The sequence below is a fragment of the Canis lupus genome, chromosome X (genome assembly GCF_048164855.1).
Source record: "Canis lupus baileyi chromosome X, mCanLup2.hap1, whole genome shotgun sequence".
In the NCBI taxonomy this organism is placed as follows: domain Eukaryota; kingdom Metazoa; phylum Chordata; class Mammalia; order Carnivora; family Canidae; genus Canis; species Canis lupus.
Window position 1 is genome coordinate 119765247 of NC_132876.1, and position 21639 is coordinate 119786885.

General features: G+C 41.6%; 1 protein-coding gene across 1 annotated transcript in view; it reads left to right on the forward strand.

Annotated features, from left to right (window-relative positions):
* ANOS1 (anosmin 1) overlaps positions 1-21639 on the forward strand; it is a 186989-nt gene that overhangs the window by 108563 nt on the left and 56787 nt on the right. The window contains exon 4 of the mRNA XM_072816087.1: positions 18066-18288. Coding sequence (XP_072672188.1) covers positions 18066-18288 — 223 coding nt within the window. The remainder of the gene's footprint in view (positions 1-18065; positions 18289-21639) is intronic.

The window sequence follows — 21639 nt, forward strand, 5'->3', positions numbered from 1 at the left end:
TTACCCCCAAGCTTAGTGGCTTAAAACAGCACACATTTCTTATCTCATAGTCTCTGTGGGTCAGGAGTTTGGACATGACTTAAATGCACACTTTGCTCCAAGGTCCCACAGTGCTGTAATCAGGTGTTGGCTGGGCTGCTTCCTCATCTGGGGGCTCAGCTGCTTCTGCTGACATTCTGCTTCCAAGCTCATTGCAGTTATTGGCACAGTTCGTTTCCTTGCGGTTATAGGGCTGAGGTCCCATTCTCTCGAGGGCTGGGGGCAATTCTCAGCACCTGCAAGTTCCCTGCAGTTCCTTGCCCTATACACCCCCACCCTGCAGGCAGATCACAACATGGCTATTGACTTTTCAAAGCTAGAAGGAGAATCTTGATCTCCAGTCTGCTGAGACCAAGCCTTCTATAACAACATATTCTCGGGAGTGACACCCCTTCCCTTTTGCCATATTCTGATATTCTGCTGGTTAGAAGCAAGTCACAGCCGCCCCCTCCTCACCCCCCGACACACGCAAAGAGAGGTGATGAAGTCAGGGGAGATTGTGACTGATTGGGGCTCCCTGTGTGTCTACTACAAAAAGGAAAGAAAAAGAAGTGGATCAGGCCCCTTAAGGCATAGAACAGAGCAGAGTCATCAGACATACAAGAAAACAGATGAATTGATGCAGTGTCTTGTATGCCCTACAGCGTGCCCTCCTACTTCTATTTTGCGCTTTGTGCTATATGCAAACGGTACGTCCATAGGAATGAAAAGATGCTGTGGTAAGATCTTGAGGGACAAGATGTACCATGTTGTTTGCTTCATAAACATGTGATCCCTTAATATCAGTGAGTCTGGGTTGACGTTGTGACATCTCCCCAAGAAGAAAGATGGAATTGGAGGTCATCGGAAACCTCGTTCCCTGGAAATTCCAAACGTGCTAGCACACTTCTGTAATAGCTCTTGTCTCAGAGATAACCATGAACGAAACCCAGCTTATTAAAATGGGCCTCGTGTGCAAACTGTGGTTTCTGCTCTGGCAGGAGAGGTTAATTGGAACTGCAGAGGCGGGACAGATAGAGGCCAGCTAATGTGACCCCTTTGTGGGCAGACCTCAGCTCAGTGGTCAGACCACTCAAGCCTCCCTGTTGCATTTCCTTCCTTTCAGCATTCTGAAAACCCTGCCTTGTTCCTTTCTGTTTGGCCATAATGTCTCCCTGTCCCGTTGACGTAGACTGAATCCTGAAGGACTGGCCCTGTTTCGTCATTTCGGAGGCTGATCATTCACTGAGGCAGACCGGATACGATCCTGTTCTTCCTCTCACTTGTCTCATGACGTGCTATGAGTGCCTGTAGGGTTCCTATTTCCATGAACCTAGTAAGTGTTCCCTTTGTAAACATCTAGACCCAGAAGCACTCTGGAATTTATTCATCAACAAGTGGAACAGCTGAACTGTTAGATCTGTTTGACCCGGTGGGTTTATCTGTAAGACACTCTGAGCTTTGCTGGTCTTCTAAGGCATGGTTTGCAAACCACGGCCCGCGGAGCAAAGCCAGTCGGGCTTCTAAGTTTTTCTAAGTAAGGTTTTATGGGAACGCGCCGCACCATAAGTTTGCTTGGATGCCGTCAGACGCAGCCTTCGTGCTACAGCAGCAGAGCTGAGACGTCCTGGCGGAGCCCAAGGTCCGTGAAGCTCAGACTACTTACCGTGTTTTCAAACTCCTGCTCTGAGAAACAGAAGAGCAGTCATCATCCCGGCACAAAGCGGCCTAGCGCTTCAGAATGTCGGTACTTCTTGATCTGTGTTACCAGCACCTGGTTCTAAACAAGGCGTTACTGTTCTTGGTATTTTAGTCATAAAATAAATTGTCTTCCACGGAAGAGATTTTTTGGAGGCGTGTTACTCATCATGTACCTAGAATTGGTTCATGGCTTCCTCGCACACTGATCTCTCTAACGTCTCATTTGATTATTTATACAATTCTGCTTTAACTACTTTGGGGCTGCTGTCAGAGTTCAAGATGTTGTTCCTTAAATGAGAAACTTAAATGTGTTAGAGTAGCTATCTTGCAGGATTCCTTGTGTGGATCAAAAGCAATAATTTTTGCTGTGTGTTTTTGGAGTATGTTGGGCTGTGACAGATACGTAGACAGGTCATGCTTTATTGTTTCAGCTTATTAATTAAACATTATCTCCATCTTATTATTTTTTTAAAAATTGAAAAAACCATAGCAAACCATTTTTCTTCCTGACCATAAAATGCACATTTCTTTCCATATAAATGTTCCTTTCTTACATTTGTAGGGATGTAAATGATCAAGCAAAGTATTCTTTTTCTTTCTTAATGGTATAAAATAATTTTGTTTTAATTGCTATTGTCTTTGTTTTGATGAAACGTGATACATGGTAGTTAGAGTGACCTCCTTGCTGGAGGACACACCTCTCATCTTTACTTCTGATGTTTCTGATTTTGTGACATCCCCACCCTAGTAGGAACTCACCGGGATGTCCGCATTGACAATGCGAAGTGCACAGGAGGGTCACAGAGAGCTGAGACCTCCTCTGGGTCAGGGATCTGCTAGTGGGAGAGGTATCCTGGGCTTGCAGTAAAGCTGTTCTTGGACCAGCCTGGATTCTGATAGGTCTGGTTCTTGTCACAGTGAAAATAGGTATAGGAAGGAGGCTTTCACTCGACCACAGATAGAAAGAAATGAATTAATCCTGTTTTTTTTTTTTTTTTTTTGCTTTTCAACATGTTTTCTTATTTGATTATTATATTTGATTTTCATAATGATTCTTAGAAGCTAGGTCTGAATTTTATTCAGTGAACTTAATGAGCAACAGGGCTGACATACAACAATGTGAAATGGTTTTATCTGCCCAAGATTGCATGTTTAATTGGTAAAGGTGGAAGATCTGGGATGGAGCTGGTGGTCCACCGCTTTTCCATGTACTCTGCCCCAGGCACGTCCTCCTAACGCTGCTCTGTGTCCCAGCCTACAACAGAGTGGAGGATGAAGTTGTACTTCTCCCCAGCAGGAAATAAATTAGAGCCTCTTTCTCATGTAAAGTTGTTGGCCAACCATCTGTGCTTAAACACCCTTGAACAAGAAGGGAGCTTTGATTATGCAAAATAATAGTTCATGAAAGGTACATCAAGGAACTGCAGGAAGAACAAAGCTCCTTACTGCTTTGGATGTACTCCTGAAAACACACATCAGAAACTAAAGTGGTTACGATTTGTCACGCTCCTATGGGAAGCTCCTTGCACTCAAAACTTGTTACCCTTCCAGTGCTCCAAAACCCAGGTCTATGTCTTAAAATGTAGGGTGTTAAGTACATGCATCCCTTCAGGAATGGAAGCGGTACCCTCTCCCATCTGGGACATCTATAAGAGAGTTAAAGGTACTGGAAGAAACGAGTGAGTGTTGAATTAGAGAATGATATCCTATGCCCAGGTGTGTGTGTGTGGGGGGGGCACAGGAATCAGAGCCAGGTGCATTGGAGGGTGTCATGTGGAGTTTGTGCACGGTTTCTTCTGAAAGCTCCACGTTCCTTGGTGAAATCCAGTGTGTAGCCAGGAGTGATTATGAGATGCGGTGGAGGCTGGGGTGGCTGGCATGTAGCACGTTTTCAAGAAATGCTAGTTTTTAGTATTATAAATAGTCAAGTTTTATTTTTACAAATGATGAACTTTACCTTTACCTTTTCATAATGCAAATATTGAAAATGTAAAGGTATTATATTTCTGGATTGGGATCTCTGGGCGGGGGTGGAAAGAGCACACTCTGTCCCAGTTTCCTTTTCAATGTAGGGGATGGCGGGAGTCAGGGAATGGAAACATTTCAAGGAATGCTCGTGAAGTTTTACAATTGTTGTGAGAGTTCCTTTACCCGTCATCTTACAAGGAAGCTATTATCCTCATTATATCAAATTTTATAGTCCTGGAAAATGAGAAAATCAAGAATATTGAGTGACATTTTAGGGTTGTTCAGTAGTTTATGTTGTCTTGATGGGACATGTTCTCCATAGAATGTAGGCCCCCCCCATGTTTTTTGAAATAGACTCAATTTTTAATTGCATTTTTATATGATGCTGGGGGAATATAGAATTATGTGAGATTCAGTTAGAGGAGAATTAATGAGTTTTGAAAATTGATAAGAGGCCGAGGCTGGAGATTATTCTGAATGATTTAAAGACCTATCTTGTTTGAAAAGAGGGGCAGAGTAGATAGAGTTAAGGGAATAGCCTGAAAATTCTAAGAGCATCAAATTTAAGGAAAATATAAAAGATGCATGAAAAGCACTTAACCAGTGTCTGAACATGAGAAACATTGAATAAATATTAGCCATTTTCACTATGAAGGGGAGGGCAAGGTTAACACTTGAATTCTGTGATAGGTCAGGGAGGTGGCACTTAAAAGGAATTTTGTCATTACGAGGTGACCAGAAGCCTGTCAGAGGGTTTCACTGGAAGAGGAGCCATCCATCCGTAGAACTCTGAGTTGTAGAATAAGGTATATGGGAGGAAATGTAGACCGAATGCCCACGACTGTTTATGCTTGAGTTCGTTCTCTGAGACCGTCTGGGTGGAAGAAGGGGAGACAAGGGGCTGTGGCCAGGGGCTCACAGTCTGAGGACGTGATTTTGTGTACCTTTGCTCTGGGAGGACTTGAATGCATTCACGTGCAGTTGCCTACCCCGCCTCCCAGGATGGCCCTGAGCAGTGCTTTTCAGATTCCATGGTGCACACAGATCACCTGGGCATCTTCTAGAAGTGCATGTTCTGATTGAGTGGGTGTGTGCTGTGGGCACCCGGCATCTGCATGTCCAACAGGTGGCTCTGAGGCTGCGGGACCAGGGGCTGCACTGGTGCAGCAGGGATGTAGGTGTCCCTCTAAGATAGCTGTGTATAAATTCGTTTTATTTTCCTGTCTGCTTTGAAGATTTTCTTTCTATATCTGGTTTTAAGCATTGGTAAATTTTGACTGAGTAGCCTTTATATTTCTTCTGCTTGGGGGTCATGGAGATACTTCTAATTGTAATTCTGATTGGGCTTCTAGTTTTAATCAGATTTTTTATATATCAGCAATATCTTTTCTCTCTCTCTTATTTATTTATTTATTTATTTATTTATTTATTTATTTATTGAAAGAGAGCATGAGTGGGGGGAGCAGAGAGAGAGAGAGAGAACCTCAAGCAGACTGCATGCCCAACACAAAGCCCAGCTTGGGGCTTGATCTCATGACCCTGAGATCATGACCTGAGTCAAAATCAAAAGTCGGATGCTTCAAGGACTGAGCCACCTGGGTGCCCCTATGTAGAAGCCAATATTTTTTCTATCCCATTCTCTGTTTCCTCTCCTTCTGGGACTCTAATTGTATGTGATAAACTTTGTATTATGGCCTGGGTCACTGAGTCTCTGATGATGTTTTTTTTCTTCATCTTTCCCCTTCTCTTCTTTATCTTGATAATTTTTATCATTGTGTCTTCAAGTTGCCGTCAAGTGATCTTTTTCTTTCTATGGTGTCTAACATCTTTAAGATGCCATCAGGCATAGTTTTCACTTCTTCATTTTTACTTCTGGAAGTGTCATGCAGGTCTTTCTCCTACATTCCTGGACAGACAAAGCAGATTTATAATGACTTTTAAAATGTTATTTTCTTTATAAATAAAAAAAATGTTCTGTATCATATTACGTAAGTTTCCTTCTATTCTTGGTGTACCAGTGGGATTAACCTGAAATGAATATGGGGTTTATTAACTGCATTTTCTCCATTTATTTAAATGATAATTTGGTCTTTTACTTTAGTCTATTCATCTAGTGACTAAGATCGATAGATTTTCTAATGTTGATCCGTCCTTGAATTCCTGAAATAAATCCTAGTTAGAGATCCTATGTTGTTCTTTTGTTGGTTCTATTTGTTAATAGTATTTTTAGGTGTGTGTGTGTGTGTGTGTCTCTATTTGTGTAGGTGTGTATATAGGTGCCTGTATATATATTTTCATAAGTAACTTATGATTTACTTTTTCCCATTATCTTGGTCATTTTTGATATCAGAATTATATTAGCTTTTGTGAAATGGATTCTTGAAAGCTTTGTAGAACTTTCTTATAAAGCCAACATTTGAAATTTTGGTGTAGAATTGAGTTTACTAATTTTTTCAATTTCTGTTCTTTTATAATTCAAGTAGTTTCTTAGAAAAACTTTATCTTTTTTTTTTTTTTTTTTTTGGCTTCCACATTATAGGTTTAAGATTGTAAGTAGCATTATGTTATTAAAGATAGTGTCTTCAAATAAATAAATAAATAAATAAATAAATAAATAAATAAATGTTCTTTTCTGCTAACTCCATCACCTCATTTCTGCTTTTGTTTCTTTAGATTTCTTTTTTTCTATTTCTTTTTCCTTTTGGACTTGTGAGGGGAGAGGAGGTGGTCTTGTGGGACTGAGCCTTTCCCTGTGGGATCTGAAGCTGTTTCCAGGTAGATAGTGTCAGTAATGAGTTGAATTGTAGGACACCCCACTTGTATGGGGAACCTCCCTACCAGCAGTGAAATTGGGGGTGCAAAAAGTTTTTACAAACTTTTCTAGTTTGTAAAAAGGTAAAGTCTGTATTTTTTCTAAAGTATGCTTCTACTTGTAACTTGGATGGGTGTGATGGTTTTGCAGAGTTAGGCAATGTTTGCAAAATTCTTTGAGATGAAAGCCTGTTTAGAAACTTAAAAATAGGGATCCCTGGGTGGCACAGCGGTTTAGCGCCTGCCTTTGGCCCAGGGCGCAATCCTGGAGACCCGCGATCGAATCCCACGTCGGGCCCCCGGTGCATGGAGCCCGCTTCTCTCTCTGCCTATGTCTCTGCCTCTCTCTCTCTCTCTCTGTGACTATCATAAATAAATAAAAATTTAAAAAAATATTAGAAACTTAAAAATATAAGTCAAAGAGTGAACAACTACATTTCACAACTTTAGAATTTGTTCCTCTCTTTTTCCTTTTCTTCTTTTTTTTTTAATTTTAAGGAGGCTCTTTGCCCAACGTGGGGCTTGAACTCATGATCCTGAGATTAAGAGTTGCATGTTCTACCAAGTGAGCCAGGCAGGCACCTCTAGAATTTGTTTCTCTTTAAGAGAAATTATTTATATGAGGCTTTTAGGCAATCCATTATTAACCTATACTGTTTCCCATTGCTTTGTAGAATTTCTAGAACTATGTTTAAAAAATCGGGTATGAGGAATCCCTGGGTGGTTCAGCGATTTAGCGTCTGCCTTTGGCCCAGGGCATGATCCTGGAGTCCCGGGATTGAGGCCCCCGGTAGGCTCCTCTTAGGGAGCCTGCTTCTCCCTCTGCCTGTGTCTCTCATGAATAAATAAATAAAATCTTAAAAAAAAAAATTCAGGTACTCATCTTAGTGGCTAACACTAATTTCAACTTTTATATGTGCTAAAACCTGTGCTAATTGTTTACATACTTAATACTTAGGGTAATATTACACAGTAATCGTAATTATCCCCCTTTTATGTTTGAAGACACTGAGACTTGTAGAATTAATTTTGCCTCCAAATCATACAGCTCCTACCTGACTGATGTATTTGCTAGTCCTTCATTCTAGAATATTCCTTTGTCTTTCACATCATGTAACTCATCCTAAATATAGATGGCTTTTTTTTTTTTTAAGATTTTTAATTTATTCATTATAGAGAGAGCGCAAGCAGAGGGAGCAGCAAAGGGGAAGGGAGAAGGAGAGTGCCCACTGAGCAGGGAGCCTGATGCATTGACTCGATCCCAGGACCTTGAGATTATGACCTGAGCCAAAGGCAGACGCTTAAGCATCTGAGCCACCCAGGTGCCCCAATAACTTATGTTTTTAAAGAGCTTTCTCTTTGACAGTAGTTCTGATCAGATGGCTTAGAGAAATTCTGGAATATTCATATTTGAAGACTCCTTATTAACGAATGTCTTTGCCTTAAACCTTAACCAAAAAAGCACATTATTCTTTGTACATTTTCATTATATAGTGTTAACAAGCTTAGTTGCAAACAGCTTACTTAAGCTGTTAAAAAAAAAAAGAAATAGCTTTCTCTTGGTTTAATCCTTTTTAAAGGCTTATTTACTATTACTTCTTTTACTAAAGTCGAGTTGACACAATGTTCTATTGGTTTCAGGTGTAACTGAGTGATTCAGCTTCGGTGCACCTTCGCTGCTCCCCATAAGTGTAGCCAGCGCCCATCTGTCAGCCTACAACACTATTACAATACCACTGACTATTCCCTACACTCTTTTACCCCCCGACTGTCCATTCCATTAGTCTAATCCTCTTTGACCTCATGTGTACTTCCATTACTTTCTGTGTCTGCCTTGTTTTAATACAGATTAAACTGTTTAATGACTGCCCGCTCACTAGCAAACATATACACTGTAATCATAGCAGAGCATCATTTTCATACTTTCTTTTTCATCATTTGATTCCTAGTACCTAGAATGGCAGTTTGGCTTATCAATTAGTATATAAATCCTTCCATGGGCTGATTATTTCATGTGCATGCCTGGTCACTCTGGGTAACAAAATGCAGGCAGAAGGGGAGAGAAGGAAATGATAGTTTAACTGGAGGATCCTTGCTGTCCCTGACTCTCTGGAAGTTTTTGAATTTCTGGAATCAAATGTGTGCTTCATGATCTTCCAGAGATCTTCCAGCAACATTCTGGAGTGTTTCTCCCAGTGGAGCCATCTGACCATTGATATTTCCATACACGGTGACACATTTGCCTTCAAAAATAAAGAAAAGCAGGTCAAGGAAGAGGAAGTTGAGATACATAAGATGACTTAATTTGACAAAACATATGTATTCATTGGAAGTGACTTCCCTAATATGCATATTTCTGATTGTCTCCTATTTTGTATTATTCATGGCCAAGGTGTATAATTTGCCCGGGAAACAAATTAATTGTAATCCCATCTAACAAATTGGTGTGTATAATTGAGTTTCCAGGCAAATTATAATTGCATTTCCACGAATAAATTACAAACATTTGAATTGACAATGCTTTTTTCTATTTCATGCATACTTAGTACTCAGGTTTCTTCTTTGAAAGATGCAACTGGAAGTTTTAGTTGTTTTTTTTAACACTCACTATAATGTTTTTTATTATTTTATAGAAACTATATATGCACATTAAAAACTTAACAATCAACAGGCGAGTAAAACCAAACCATTACTCCAAATTCTACTACCCAGAATAGCCATGGTTACCTGTGCTAAAGAGTTTCCATAGCAAACCTAAGACTGCTCTCTTTAGAAATTCCGAATTAAGAGGTGGGCCCTTGCCCAGTAGGCAGGAACTTCGATTTGGGGAGGGTTCATACCATTCCCTGGCTGGTAATTGGTGCTCAGTGTTCTTGCAGGATTGGTACAAGCAGTGTGGCTTATGATGGACACCTGTTCCCTCCTGGGAGTCTGGATTTTTGGTCCATGCTAGGCAGCAGGTGACCAGCCTCAGTAAAAACTCTGGACACAGAGTGTCTCCTGAACTTCCCTGGTGACAGCATTGCACATGTGTTGTCTCAAGTCCTGATGTGAGAAACCAAGCACATCCTGTGTGATGGCACCATGATAGGACTCTCGGAAGCTTATGCCTGGTTTGCTCCGGACTATAAACTGTGCACGTTTTCCCTGTTCCGGATTTGGCTGTAGTAGATCACAGCCCAGAGTGGGACTATATGCTGAGTTCTGTGAGTCCCCCTGGTGAATCACCACCTGACCTGGGAATGCTCTTGGGGACCCTGATATATTACTATTAAGCAGACATCTTATCTGGCATTTCTTTTTTTTTTTTTTAATCTGGCATTTCTGTGCATGCTAGTTTTTAATGCTTGAAGTTTAATATTTTTTGAGTGTCATAGAAGAATAAGAAACTGCTAAATTTCAGGGAGAGAAAGATTATGAAAAATATTATGAGATCAAAAGCATTATTTCAAAAATTTTATATTTGTTTTATTATATACTGATGCCCTAAAAATTAAGTTCATTGTAAGTTACCTATATATTCCTCATACATATCCTATCGACCAATTTTTCTAACATTATCATTTCCTAATTTTTAGTTTTATTATATTATTCTTCCTTAACTATAATTCCTACTTTATTCAATTTTAGTTCTATATTTATGTAGATGATAAAATGATTATTTTATGGTAATTTCTTTACACTTTGCTTCTAAATTTGATCATATTTTGGGGCACCTGGCTGGCTCAGTCAGTGGACCATGTGACTCTTGATTTCAGGGTTATGAGTTCAAACCCCATGCTGGGTATAGAGATTACTTACAAATCTTAAAAAAAAAATTTTTTTTGACCGTATCTTAGTTTTTAATGGAGTCCATAAATACCATTTTCTTTAAAAATGTTCACAGCAAACTTTGCCTACCATTATATATGAAGTCCAAATTGGATTGCACAGTCTTTTCTCACATAACATATAAATGTGTGTGTTGTTTTCTTTGGGTGCTATTTTTTAAAAGATTTTATTTATTCATGAGAGAGAGAGAGAGAGAGAGAGACTGGCAGAGACATAGGCCGAGGGAGAAGCAGGCTCCATGCAGGGAGCTTGATGTGGGACTTGATCCTGGGTCTCCAGGATCAGGCCCTGGGCTGAAGTCGGGGCTAAACCGCTGAGCCACCCAGGTTGCCCATCTTTTGGGTACTATTATAGTAGCCCATTTATTCTTGTTTCCTGTTTATCTGTAGAATGGCTGAATTTGGCATTGCATCACTTTGCAAGAAAGGCTCATGGGTGCTATATTCTATGAGTTTTTCTGTATTTCAGAATGTTTCTGTCACATATACATTTAAATAACAGCTTATATATGATTTTATATATAATATATTTTTTTATTTTACTTATTATATAGTCATTGTTGTATTGGCTTTACACATTAGATTTTTTTTTTAATTTTTATTTATTTATGATAGTTACAGAGAGAGAGAGAGGCAGAGACACAGGCAGAGGGAGAAGCAGGCTCCATGCACCGGGAGCCCGATGTGGGATTCGATCCTGGGTCTCCAGGATCGCGCCCTGGGCCAAAGGCAGGCGCCAAACCGCTGCGCCACCCAGGGATCCCTACACATTAGATTTTGTAGGGAGGTACTAATTGGGGGGAAACTATATTTCCTCCATTATAATCAACCTGCCTTTTCAACCTGGATGCCTGAAAAATTATATTTTTATCCTTGAAATTCAATAGCACAAGCAATATTTCAGTGTTGCTTGTTTTTAATCAATATTCCTGGATGAGATTCCTGCCCTTTTGATTTACATATATATAATTTACATATATATGTGTGTGTGTGTGTATATATATATATATGATTTCCATACATGCATTTATAGAAGAACCTATCTGCAATGTGTTCCCTCTATTCCTTGATATTTCAAGAGTTAGATGCTCACAGGTGATCCTAATAGGAAAGCCAGTTGAGAGCCAGTGGTTTAGCTCTTTTCTTAGTTTACCCAGAGATACCTTGTGGCCTTTAGAAATCCGCTGGCTGTAATAGTGGCCCACACCCTTACCTGTTCTGTGATTTGGGATAAATTATAATCTCCCTGAGCTTGTTTCCTCATTTGTACAATGGAAATAATAATGGTTATGGGGATTGGGGAGGAATAAGTGAGATGAGCAAGCAAAGCACCTGGAAGAGGGATTCTGTATTCATGGTGGCATTTGCTTATTGGCTGCAGCAGGAAAAAAAACCCTGCCCCGGCTCTGGCTCTTTGGAAAGGCTGCTATATTTGATGCATGATACAGTTCTGTTGAATTGAATTAAATACCAAGTGCAATGTTCTCTCCATATCTGAGGCCTCATATATATATAGGATTTCTAACATACTAAGTTTGCGAATTGAATGTTTTTATATTCATCATTCCATGATTACTGCATAAATTATTTTATTGTATAGTACCTTGCATTTTATACCAAACAAAACAAAGATGATAACATCTTTTACAGAAACATCCAAGAACTGTTAACCTACTATTGTAAGGATTTCACTTTATTTTTATCATTTGCCAGGCACGTTGAGATTAGCATATTGCCTAGATAAGGCACTAAGAAACACATTTTAGTTTTTACGCTAAGAATTGGGATGTAGGAGAGATTCCTAAGAATTAACTAATATATAATATTCCATAAAATATTAAGGATCTTTCACCTAATCCCAAGAGTGTTTTCATTTACTATAGTACTTTGCCTTATCCAGCCCTTCTTTGAGTTCACGATGACAACCATGAGATAGTAACTATTCTAGAAAAATACATCATCTTTGAAGAGTATTCTGTTCTGAGTTTTGTATAGGGAAAGAGCAGAAGAAACAATGGACAAAAATTAATGAGCATAGTAACCATGACTTTTCCAAATTTTCAGTTGGAGCCACTGACTAGCAAACATTGCCATTTGTGTGATTAGTGCAATGATTCATATGAATAGTTTTATAAAGCAGTTGTAGTTACATTAATTTTACAATGAATAGTTTGCCTAAATAGCTTGATAGAATTTCATAAAGAAGAAATACCACATTTCGCACATATATCCGTGTTACCGCAGATGGTTTTCATTTACCATGAAGTTGATGGACATTATACTCCTAATGATTTGGATGACTTGTATCTTTTCTAAATTTTTTACATCCCTCTTGATGAGTCTACAAATAATTAACTAGTAATATCACAAGAAATAGTAGGTGCTTATTGGTCAGAAGTGTATTTATTGACACTGAATGATCTTTGTTCACAGGATTTACAACTGGCCATTAGTGGACCAATTTACACATTTTCTCTATATCTAGAGTATTAATATTCACACATCATTTTCACTGACTTGCACTCATTTTGATCCTTTATTCCATTCAACTAGTACATTCTTAATAAGCTACGCTTAAAGGCATAGTGAGAGACCTGCATACACATACCATAAATTCTCCAATTTATATCCAGACCATTAATAGTTTTCAACCTCATCCAAGATAATTATCTGAGATTATTGATAGAGAACATCAAAATTTGCCTTCAGTAGAAATAAACAATGGAACAGTTAAATAGAATTCTTCTGTAAGATTGTTTTATCAAATCCATGTATTTGTAAGATGATCTTCAAAACTTAGACTTTTTTCTTTCTTATAAAGGCCAGCAGGGCAGCATTCCCCCTGTGGAGATTTCAGTGCTTACTCTGACGGTAGCACATTGGAGACTTGTGGATGATCACCGTAGAAGAAGCAGAGCCAACTTTCTGTCTTTGGATCTTAAAACATTTTTGTCAGAGTAACAGAAGAATTTGGAAATGTTAAACAGTAAACTTGTAGCATGGGAAAAGAAAAGAGATACCAATTACTCTACTCCTATTGAGCACCCATTGTGGGCCAACTCTGCATAATAGCGCTTACTCCTTTGTATGCAGCGTCTCATGTAATATTCATAACGCTATTTGTACTATTTCAGGCTCATGGACCAGTCTAGAAAGCTCTGGTGCAAAGATGAACCTTTTTTGTTCCCACATTTGTTTCCATGGTTCTCAAAACAATCACAGGCACACACACACACACACACACACACACAATCACGTTTTTGAATCCATACCAAAAAGGAGAAATATTAAATAAATAGAACACCTCTGACATCAACCAGGAGATCTAAATTATCTAAATTATTGTCCTAATTATGATCGTTCTTATGTTCACTGGGAGAAAATGTTTCCGATCTGGGTCGGCCCCTGTTTTTGTTTTTAATTCTGCCCCATTTGCTCCCTAAGTAAATTATGAAGATGAGGAGATGCCACCGTTGTTTTCCTGTCCCTCACAGTTCGAGGGTGTGGCGCTTGGCACACAGATGATGAGAGCAACACGAGCAGGGAGCCCGTACCTCGTTATCTGAGTCCCCATTCATCCCTGGGTTCCTCTGTGAAGCTTGCATGGAGCTGATGTGATTATGCCGTGGTGCGAACTAAGCCACGGCGATTTCCCAGTTAACAAGCAGTAAACACTTGCCAGATTTAATAAAACTATTTCTACTTGGAAATTTCAGCCCATGTGGGCCAACTGATTTTGGTAACCAAGGTCTTTCAGTGCCCTGTGATGTATACAGTTTGTTGAGAGAGAAAGGCTGGCAAACACTCCATCATCATTCTTACAGGTCCCTTCACGGACTTTGATTCCAAAGTTAGGGTTGGACCTACATTTAGAAATTCAAAAGCCAACAAAGTAAAACACATCTAGTACCAGGCAGGAAAAATGAACTGAGAAACGGAGGAAGGGAGAAAAGCCTGAAGAATCGACTCTTTCACTGTTACAAACTTTCTAAAAAATTAACTTGCTACCAATGTGTGGGACTTCGGTATTGAAACCACAGCCTTCCTTCTAAGGTTTACCTGGAAAGTTCTTAGATTCAGACAGTACTTCGACTAGGAGTTAATCATTTATTTGACGTCCACGATTGTAATTTAAACTTTGAGGTTATGCTACGTCTAGCTAGTGTTTAGGTCTCCCCCTTTTTGTTAATTGGAGTGTGAGCTCTTCCCTTCTGCTTAATGGTCATGTGGTATTGCCACCTCAAAGAACATGACAGTTTATGCTGTCACTGCACCTGTCCCACGGGATACACACATGTCTCGCTCTTACATAGGTTTTTGTTTAATTGTGGTATAAAATACACATAATGTAGGGACGCCTGGATGGCTCAGTGGTTGAGCGTCTGCCTCCAGCTCAGGGCAAGATCCCAGGGTCCTGGGATCGAGTCCTACATCAACCTCCCTATGGGGAGCCTGCTTCTCCCTCTGCCTGTGTCTCTGTCTCTCTCTCCCTGTGTCTCTCATGAATCAATAAACTCTTAAAAAAATACACGTAATATAGCATTTATCATCCTAAGTCATGTACAGGTTTTCAGCTTTTATTTTTTAAGATTTATTTGTTTTAGAAAAAAGCACATGACCTGGGGGATGGGCAAAGCATGAGGGAGAAGCAAGCTCCCCGCCAGCATAGAGCCTGACATGGAGCACGACCCCAGGGCCCTGAGATCATACCTGGAGCTGAAACCAGGAGTTGGACATTTAACTAATTGAGCCCCTCAGCCACCCTGTATGCAAATTTTTAAAAAAGATTTTATTTATTCATGAGAGACACAGAGAGAGACAGGCAGAGACACAGGCAGAGGGAGAAGTAGGCTCCTGATGCAGGACTTGATCTCAGGACCCCAGGATCATGCCCTGAGCCAAAGGCAGACACACAACCACTGAGCCACCCAGGGGCCCCTGTATGCAGATTTTTTTCTTTTTTCTTTTTTTTTTTTAAGATTTTATTTATTTATTCATGAGAGACCAGAGAGAGAGGCAGAGACACAGGCAGAGGGAGAAGCAGGCTCCATGCAGGAAGCCCGACGTGGGACTCGATCCCAAGTCTCCAGGATCAGGCCCTGGGCTGAAGTCGGCGCTAAACCGCTGAGCCACCCGGGCTGCCCTGTATGCAGATTTTTAATGCAACAGTGTTTGGGGAATGAACCAGGAGCAGCACCATGGAACAATTTGCGCTGGTGTCAGAGTTACCCAGGGTTACTGGGATAGGTCCTTGTCCTGACGTTACCACGTTTGGGGTTTTTCATGATATTTCTGGTCACCATCAACATGAGAAATAACAGGAGATCATTAACCGTCTTTTTGGAAACAAGGTAGAAACATTCCTTTCTCTCCTCCTCACTCCTTACAGCAGGGACTTTGATGATGGGGAGGGTTTTTTCATTCCTTTTTAACCCTCTGTTGTTAACACACCTCTACCATGGTGTGAGATACTTCTGGCTACTAGTCCTCAATATTCGCTAACATTCTCCCGCCAGGCTACCTGGGGATGGCCTGTCTGCCTAGAGGGTCATAAGCGTCAGCGAGGAGCAGCGGGCAGCAGGCTGGCAGGCGTCACCAGATGTCACCAGATGGTAGAGAGCCATACTCAGTCATTATGAGAAGCAGCAGGCAGCGCATGGGCAGCCTTACAAGTGGTAGCGGGTGCTGTCAGGTGTTCCCCAGGTGTGACCAGGTGCTGGAGAGCCGCATTCGGTCACCCACCAGCAGGCGTTACCAGGTGCTGCGGCATGAGTCACGGTTAGTCATCAGCGTGGAGCAGCAGGCGGCCTGGGGCACTCAGCCGCACGAGGCTCGGATCCCGCCCCTGGTCTGGGTTCACCCGCGCTACCATTCTTATTTCTAGAAGAAGTCAAACAATAAACAACGTGGCCTCCTTGAAGATCTCCTGCTTCCGGTGTCAAGAGACGCCAGGCCCTCCCCGGAGCCACTCTCAGACACGGGTGTCCGCGTCGCCCGGGGCACGCTGAGTTGTCTCAGCCCCTGACAGTTCAGGCTTCGTGCACGGGGAGGGGCAGCTCAGGGGCCTCCGGGCGGGGTGTGAGCCGTGCTCCGCGCCACCCGGCTTCCCGGTCCCTGGGCTCCGCCACCACCGAGGCCTGTGGCGTTGCCTGCGTCCCGCAGCTGAGGGAAGCGGGGTGTGGGGGCGCCATACCCACGGCCTGCAGGCCTGGCTCACAAAGCAAAGCTCCGCGACCACGAGGCACCGCTGCAGAGGGGACAACGGGCGGCTGGGAATCTGCCAGGCTGGACAGGTGTGCTGCAGGTGAAAGCGGGTGTAGGGGGCTCGGTTGGGATGTGGGTAGCAATCTTGGCAACCAGCTGTCCAGGCCAAAGGAGGGGTAGGCTGAAAGTTAGGATGATAGTGAGGGCCCTGGCAGCCGTCCTCCGCCAGGCGAAGGGACGCCGCAGCGTGAGGCCATTTCCCTCTGTCCCTGGGGGTGGGGCTGCTTTTAGGATCCTCAGCAGCTCCCTACTTGTGCGGCAGAAAGAAGCCCATATCCTCCGATTGCTTCTTATGTTCTAGTGGCAACCAAATGCTGTCCTGAACCTGTGTTCCCAAGGAGAAAGATGCATTTGATAGCTAGTTCTTTCCGTTACTCACACTCTTTCCATAATGCGACTCTAAATAAATCCAGGAATACCTGTTCTCACTAGTTGCAAAGCTCAGTGACCACAGAGCTCAGCGACCAATCAGTTTGATTGATTCTGGGTTCAACTGAAATATCATCAGCTAGAGGCTATTCAGAACCTGGCTGTGTCACAGGTAACGACGATTCATCTTTTTCACTGCGTAGTTTATTGATAATTCCGTATTGATAGGCGGTTGCATCTGCACATTAGCTCTAGAAACCGGATATTCTTAAAATATGTTCAGTTAAGGGAGGCTAAGATTACTTTTTGATAAGATATCAGCAAATATTACTGCTGTGAGAATTGCAAAGTTCCCGGAGGCCTACAGCTAAGGCCTTGTGATTAGCATTTAACACGTAAACAGAATGACTCATTAAAGAATTAAAATCTGTGTATGTCTACAGTAGTCCAAAGGGGGCCCTCAAATCGTAGAGACGCTTCATGAATATTTCTAATCAATTATTTGACAACTACATTTAACTCAGAGTGTCATACTTTGTTGAACGTGTGTATGTATAACTGAGGAGATCTGTTGCTTGCAGGATAATGTTATAACTCATGGGTCAGATTCCTTTTAGAAATTAGCATAAAATATTAGTTCTTTAGGAGGAAAAGAAAGCAAATACATTTATTTCGTAAGACATTCCAGGGCGGGCACCTGGGTGGCTCAGTTGGTTGCGTGTCTGCCTTCGGCTCAGGTGATGATCCCAGCATCCTGGGACTGAGCCCCATACCCAGCTCCTAGCTAAGCGGGGAGTCTGCTCTCTCTGTCTGCCTCTCCTCTCCCTCATGCTCTCTCTTGCTGTCTCTCTCAATTAAAAAGAATTATATTCTGGGGAAATTTTGACCAAATAAGAATTTTTACCTTCCTTTCCAGTGTCTTGGAAATCAAGCATCATGTATCTTTAATAAGTTTTCTTTCCAGGGAGCAGGCTGGGTCAGTCGGTAGAGCATGAGACTCCTGATCTCGGGGTTGTAAGTTCGAGCCCCACGTTGAGCGTGGAGATCACTTAAAGAAACCAAAATCCTTAAAAAATAAGTGAAATTTTCCTCTTCTCTCTTTAGCCTCTCTTCCCCAAGAAGAACTATGAATGCCTGACAAGCTGTGAGTTCCTCAAGTACATCCTGTCGGTGAAGCAGGGCGACTGCCCAGCCCCGGAGAAAGCCAGTGGGTTTGCCGCCGCCTGTGTGGAAAGTTGTGAAGCTGACAACGAGTGCTCTGGGGTTAAGAAGTGTTGTTCGAACGGGTGTGGACACACCTGTCAGGTGCCCAAGACGCTATACAAAGGTAAGGAGGAGAGCTGATGTGACGGGAACCTCACAGAGTCACTGGTGTGTGTGTGTGTGTGTGTGAGTGTGTAAGGATGTCAATCAAAGAAAGAGAAGAAAAAGGGTCAGAAAACACACTGTGACACACGGAAACTTCTGAAAATATTACTGGACCATACAGATCAGCCACGATGCACTCATTCTGGGGCGGGGCAAGTCCTTCTTATTAGAGCGAACGTTTAGGAAGGTCATCACTTCACGAACTTCCTCGTACTTTTCCGCACGGGGAGTAAGTCAAGTAAGCTGCGCCGTGGACATGGGAGCAAATCGATTTAAATCCTTGGAAAATAGGCTGGGCGTGGGGCACCCTTGAAAAACGCATAACAAACGCATGGGTTTTGTGGTTTTCCTGTTGGCAGAATCCAAGAACAGAAGTGTCATTGTACGGACTTGAAATATTTTGATTAGCATCTTGAGAACCCAGATGGAGGAATAGCTTTCTTCCAAAGACGGGGATGCAGTTTACCAAACAGTTTAGCAGATGTAATAGTTTACATTCATGTACAGACACTTTCTAGAGCCCTAAACTCCTTGATGCTAAGGGCTACTTCCCTCTTCTGGGAATTGTGACTGGGTTCTTTGAAAGCAAACCCATTCTGTTGTGTTACGTACAGGTTTGGGTACCATCAGAGTATCCCGGGAGACAAGATTTTGCTGGTTCTTTGGGTCTTCTATGAAGAGTGAGATAGAATCAATCACTAGGCACTATTCATTACAAGTAGAGAGAGTCATCTCTCCCTCCCTCCATCTCTCTTTCCCTGACACCAAGTATATATTCTTCCCAAATATAGGTCAGTTATTTTTAAACCGTATAAAAGAGTATTGCCAGCAGTGCCAGTGTTGAGTGATGTGCTGTTTTCAGAAGTCTGTTCTTACTATCACAACGGCTCTAGTCTCCCAGAACTCACGTCCCTGCCCATTTCCTCTGGCGCTCACTTGGAATTACTGTCTCTCGAATCTGTACAGTCCTCCCAGTTTTCCTTGTATTTGCATAGGGTCTTGGGAAACCTGGCATAAATATTACGACTCAAATTTAAAATAATTGCCCCTTCCCCTTCTTATCAGGTGACATGTCTTAATGGATTTAAAGTTTTACTGTTTTCATGCCTCTCATAAACTACATAAAATCACTTTTGCAAAACAACAGCATTTAATTTTTCTAAAGTCTACTATTAAGAAGCCTTTTCTGTTATTCTAGATCACTTACTATTTAAGTATTCACATTTACCATAAAAATAAGATGCTTTTAGAATGACTGTTGAAAACCCATTTGTAAAAACCCTTAGTGTTTTAAAAGGAGGGTGTTTTAAAGAGGCCATATAAATTAAAACATGCTTTTTATTTAAAAGCATTGAAGAGTCCGTATGAATTTCAAATATGTCTGGTTCACCAACACTAAGGGAAATATTCTACAAAGGGCCAGCGTAAATGATTAATTATTAAAAGAGACTCACGTTTTAAACCTATGCTTAACTAAATATGATGAATTTTTTTTAAAAGTGCTGAAGTCCCTCTTCTATAAAGTAGCTCTTAACTTGGGTTTTTTGCAGAGACAGGTGATTCTTGGAGAGCTAACCAGGAATAGAATAAACAGACTCTTGACCTGACGGTGACTTTTGCCTAGTGAGCCTAGGACAATATTACTGTTATTTTGAAAATATATATAAGTCCATGTAGGTATTTCCCCCTTGCTCTGTTGAGCAGTCCCTGAAGGAAGGCTGGCTTCCACATTGCTGGGGGGGTGGGGGGGGTTCTGACATGCCACCAGGTAAGAACATGTGAGCCACAAGGGCTCCCCACAGCCTGCTGTGATGCTTTCTGTGACTGTCTTCGCTGATTAGGCACCTGGACTGTCTAATCACGTCCCTGACCAGGACTCACACTGCTTGCTCACTCTCAGGAGAGGACAGTGGTGCTGAGTTGTACCTAGCACTTGGCTTTGCAAGGACAAACACACGCAGCCAGACAGTCTGCATGCAAATCACCTTTGCCAGTCTGTAGAGTACCTGCCATCAGGGTCCTGCTCGCCTGGGCTTTGTCTTCTTACTGACCTGAACCAAGTGGGGGAGATCACCTTGCCCTCCTCTTTTCTGCTCGTGCTAGGTCTTTGCCATCTTTTCCCTCAGGGAGCAGCACCCCGTCATGGGTTGGGATGGGCTGGTCCTACTCCCAGTCCACAAGTGCTGGAGTTGAGGCTATAAGCCGTTGCTCAGGTGATTTTTGGTAGCTGGTAGTAGAAATACATGTGACCTTAGCTCCCAGCTGGGCCAGCTCAACTATTATTTTCATTTTGTTTGTTTGTTTTTTTAAGATTTTATTTATTTATTCATGAGAGACAGAGCGAGAGGCAGAGACATAGGCAGAGGGAGTAGCAGGCTCCGTGCGAGGAGCCCAATGTGGGACTTGATCTTGGATCCTGGGATCATGCCCTGAGCTGAAGGCAGATGCCCAACCGCTGAGCCACCCAGGCATCCCTATTTTCATTTTGAGTCTATCCAACTATCATAATGGACCACAAATTATTGTATTAATATAGTAGAGATCAATCAAAAGATGGATCAATATCAAATATTTTAATGTGATAAAATCACTTATTTGTCATCGGGTAGAGGGGATAGCATCAGTCTGATAGCAGCCCCTATCTGGTCCAGTAGTGCCCTATCAGGGTAGTCATGCACATAATGCTCATTTGTGCATAAATAATTATCTCAGCTTCTGTAGTAAATTGATAGGTGTCAACTTCCATCCTGTTTTTTCCTTTATTGTGTATGAGGTTAAGCATTTATATAAATATATGTATACCTGAGCTGATTTGATTTGCAACTGCTGATTCTCATCATTGAGTTTTCTATTATTATATTTTCTGAATTTTTTAAATCACTAAGTTTCATATATGTATATATTTTAAAGATTTTATTTATTTAGTAATTAATGAGAGATACACAAAGAGAGGCAAAAACATAGGTAGAGGGAGAAGCAGGCTCCCTGTGGGGAATCCAGTGCTGTACTTGATCCTGGTACCCTGGGATCATGACCTGAGCCAAAGGCAGATGCTGAACCACTGAGCTATCCAGGTGCCCCAGTTAAACATTTATGTATTTATTTATTTATTTTTTCTTTCTTTCTTTCTTTCTTTCTTTCTTTCTTTCTTTCTTTCTTTCTTTCTTTCTTTCTTTTCTTTTCTTTTCTTTTCTTTCTTTATTCATGAGAGACACAGAGGCAGAGACACAGGCAGAGGGAGAAGCAGGCTCCCCACAGTGAGCCTATTGCAGTACTTGATCCTAGGACTCTGGGATGACTTGAGCTGGAG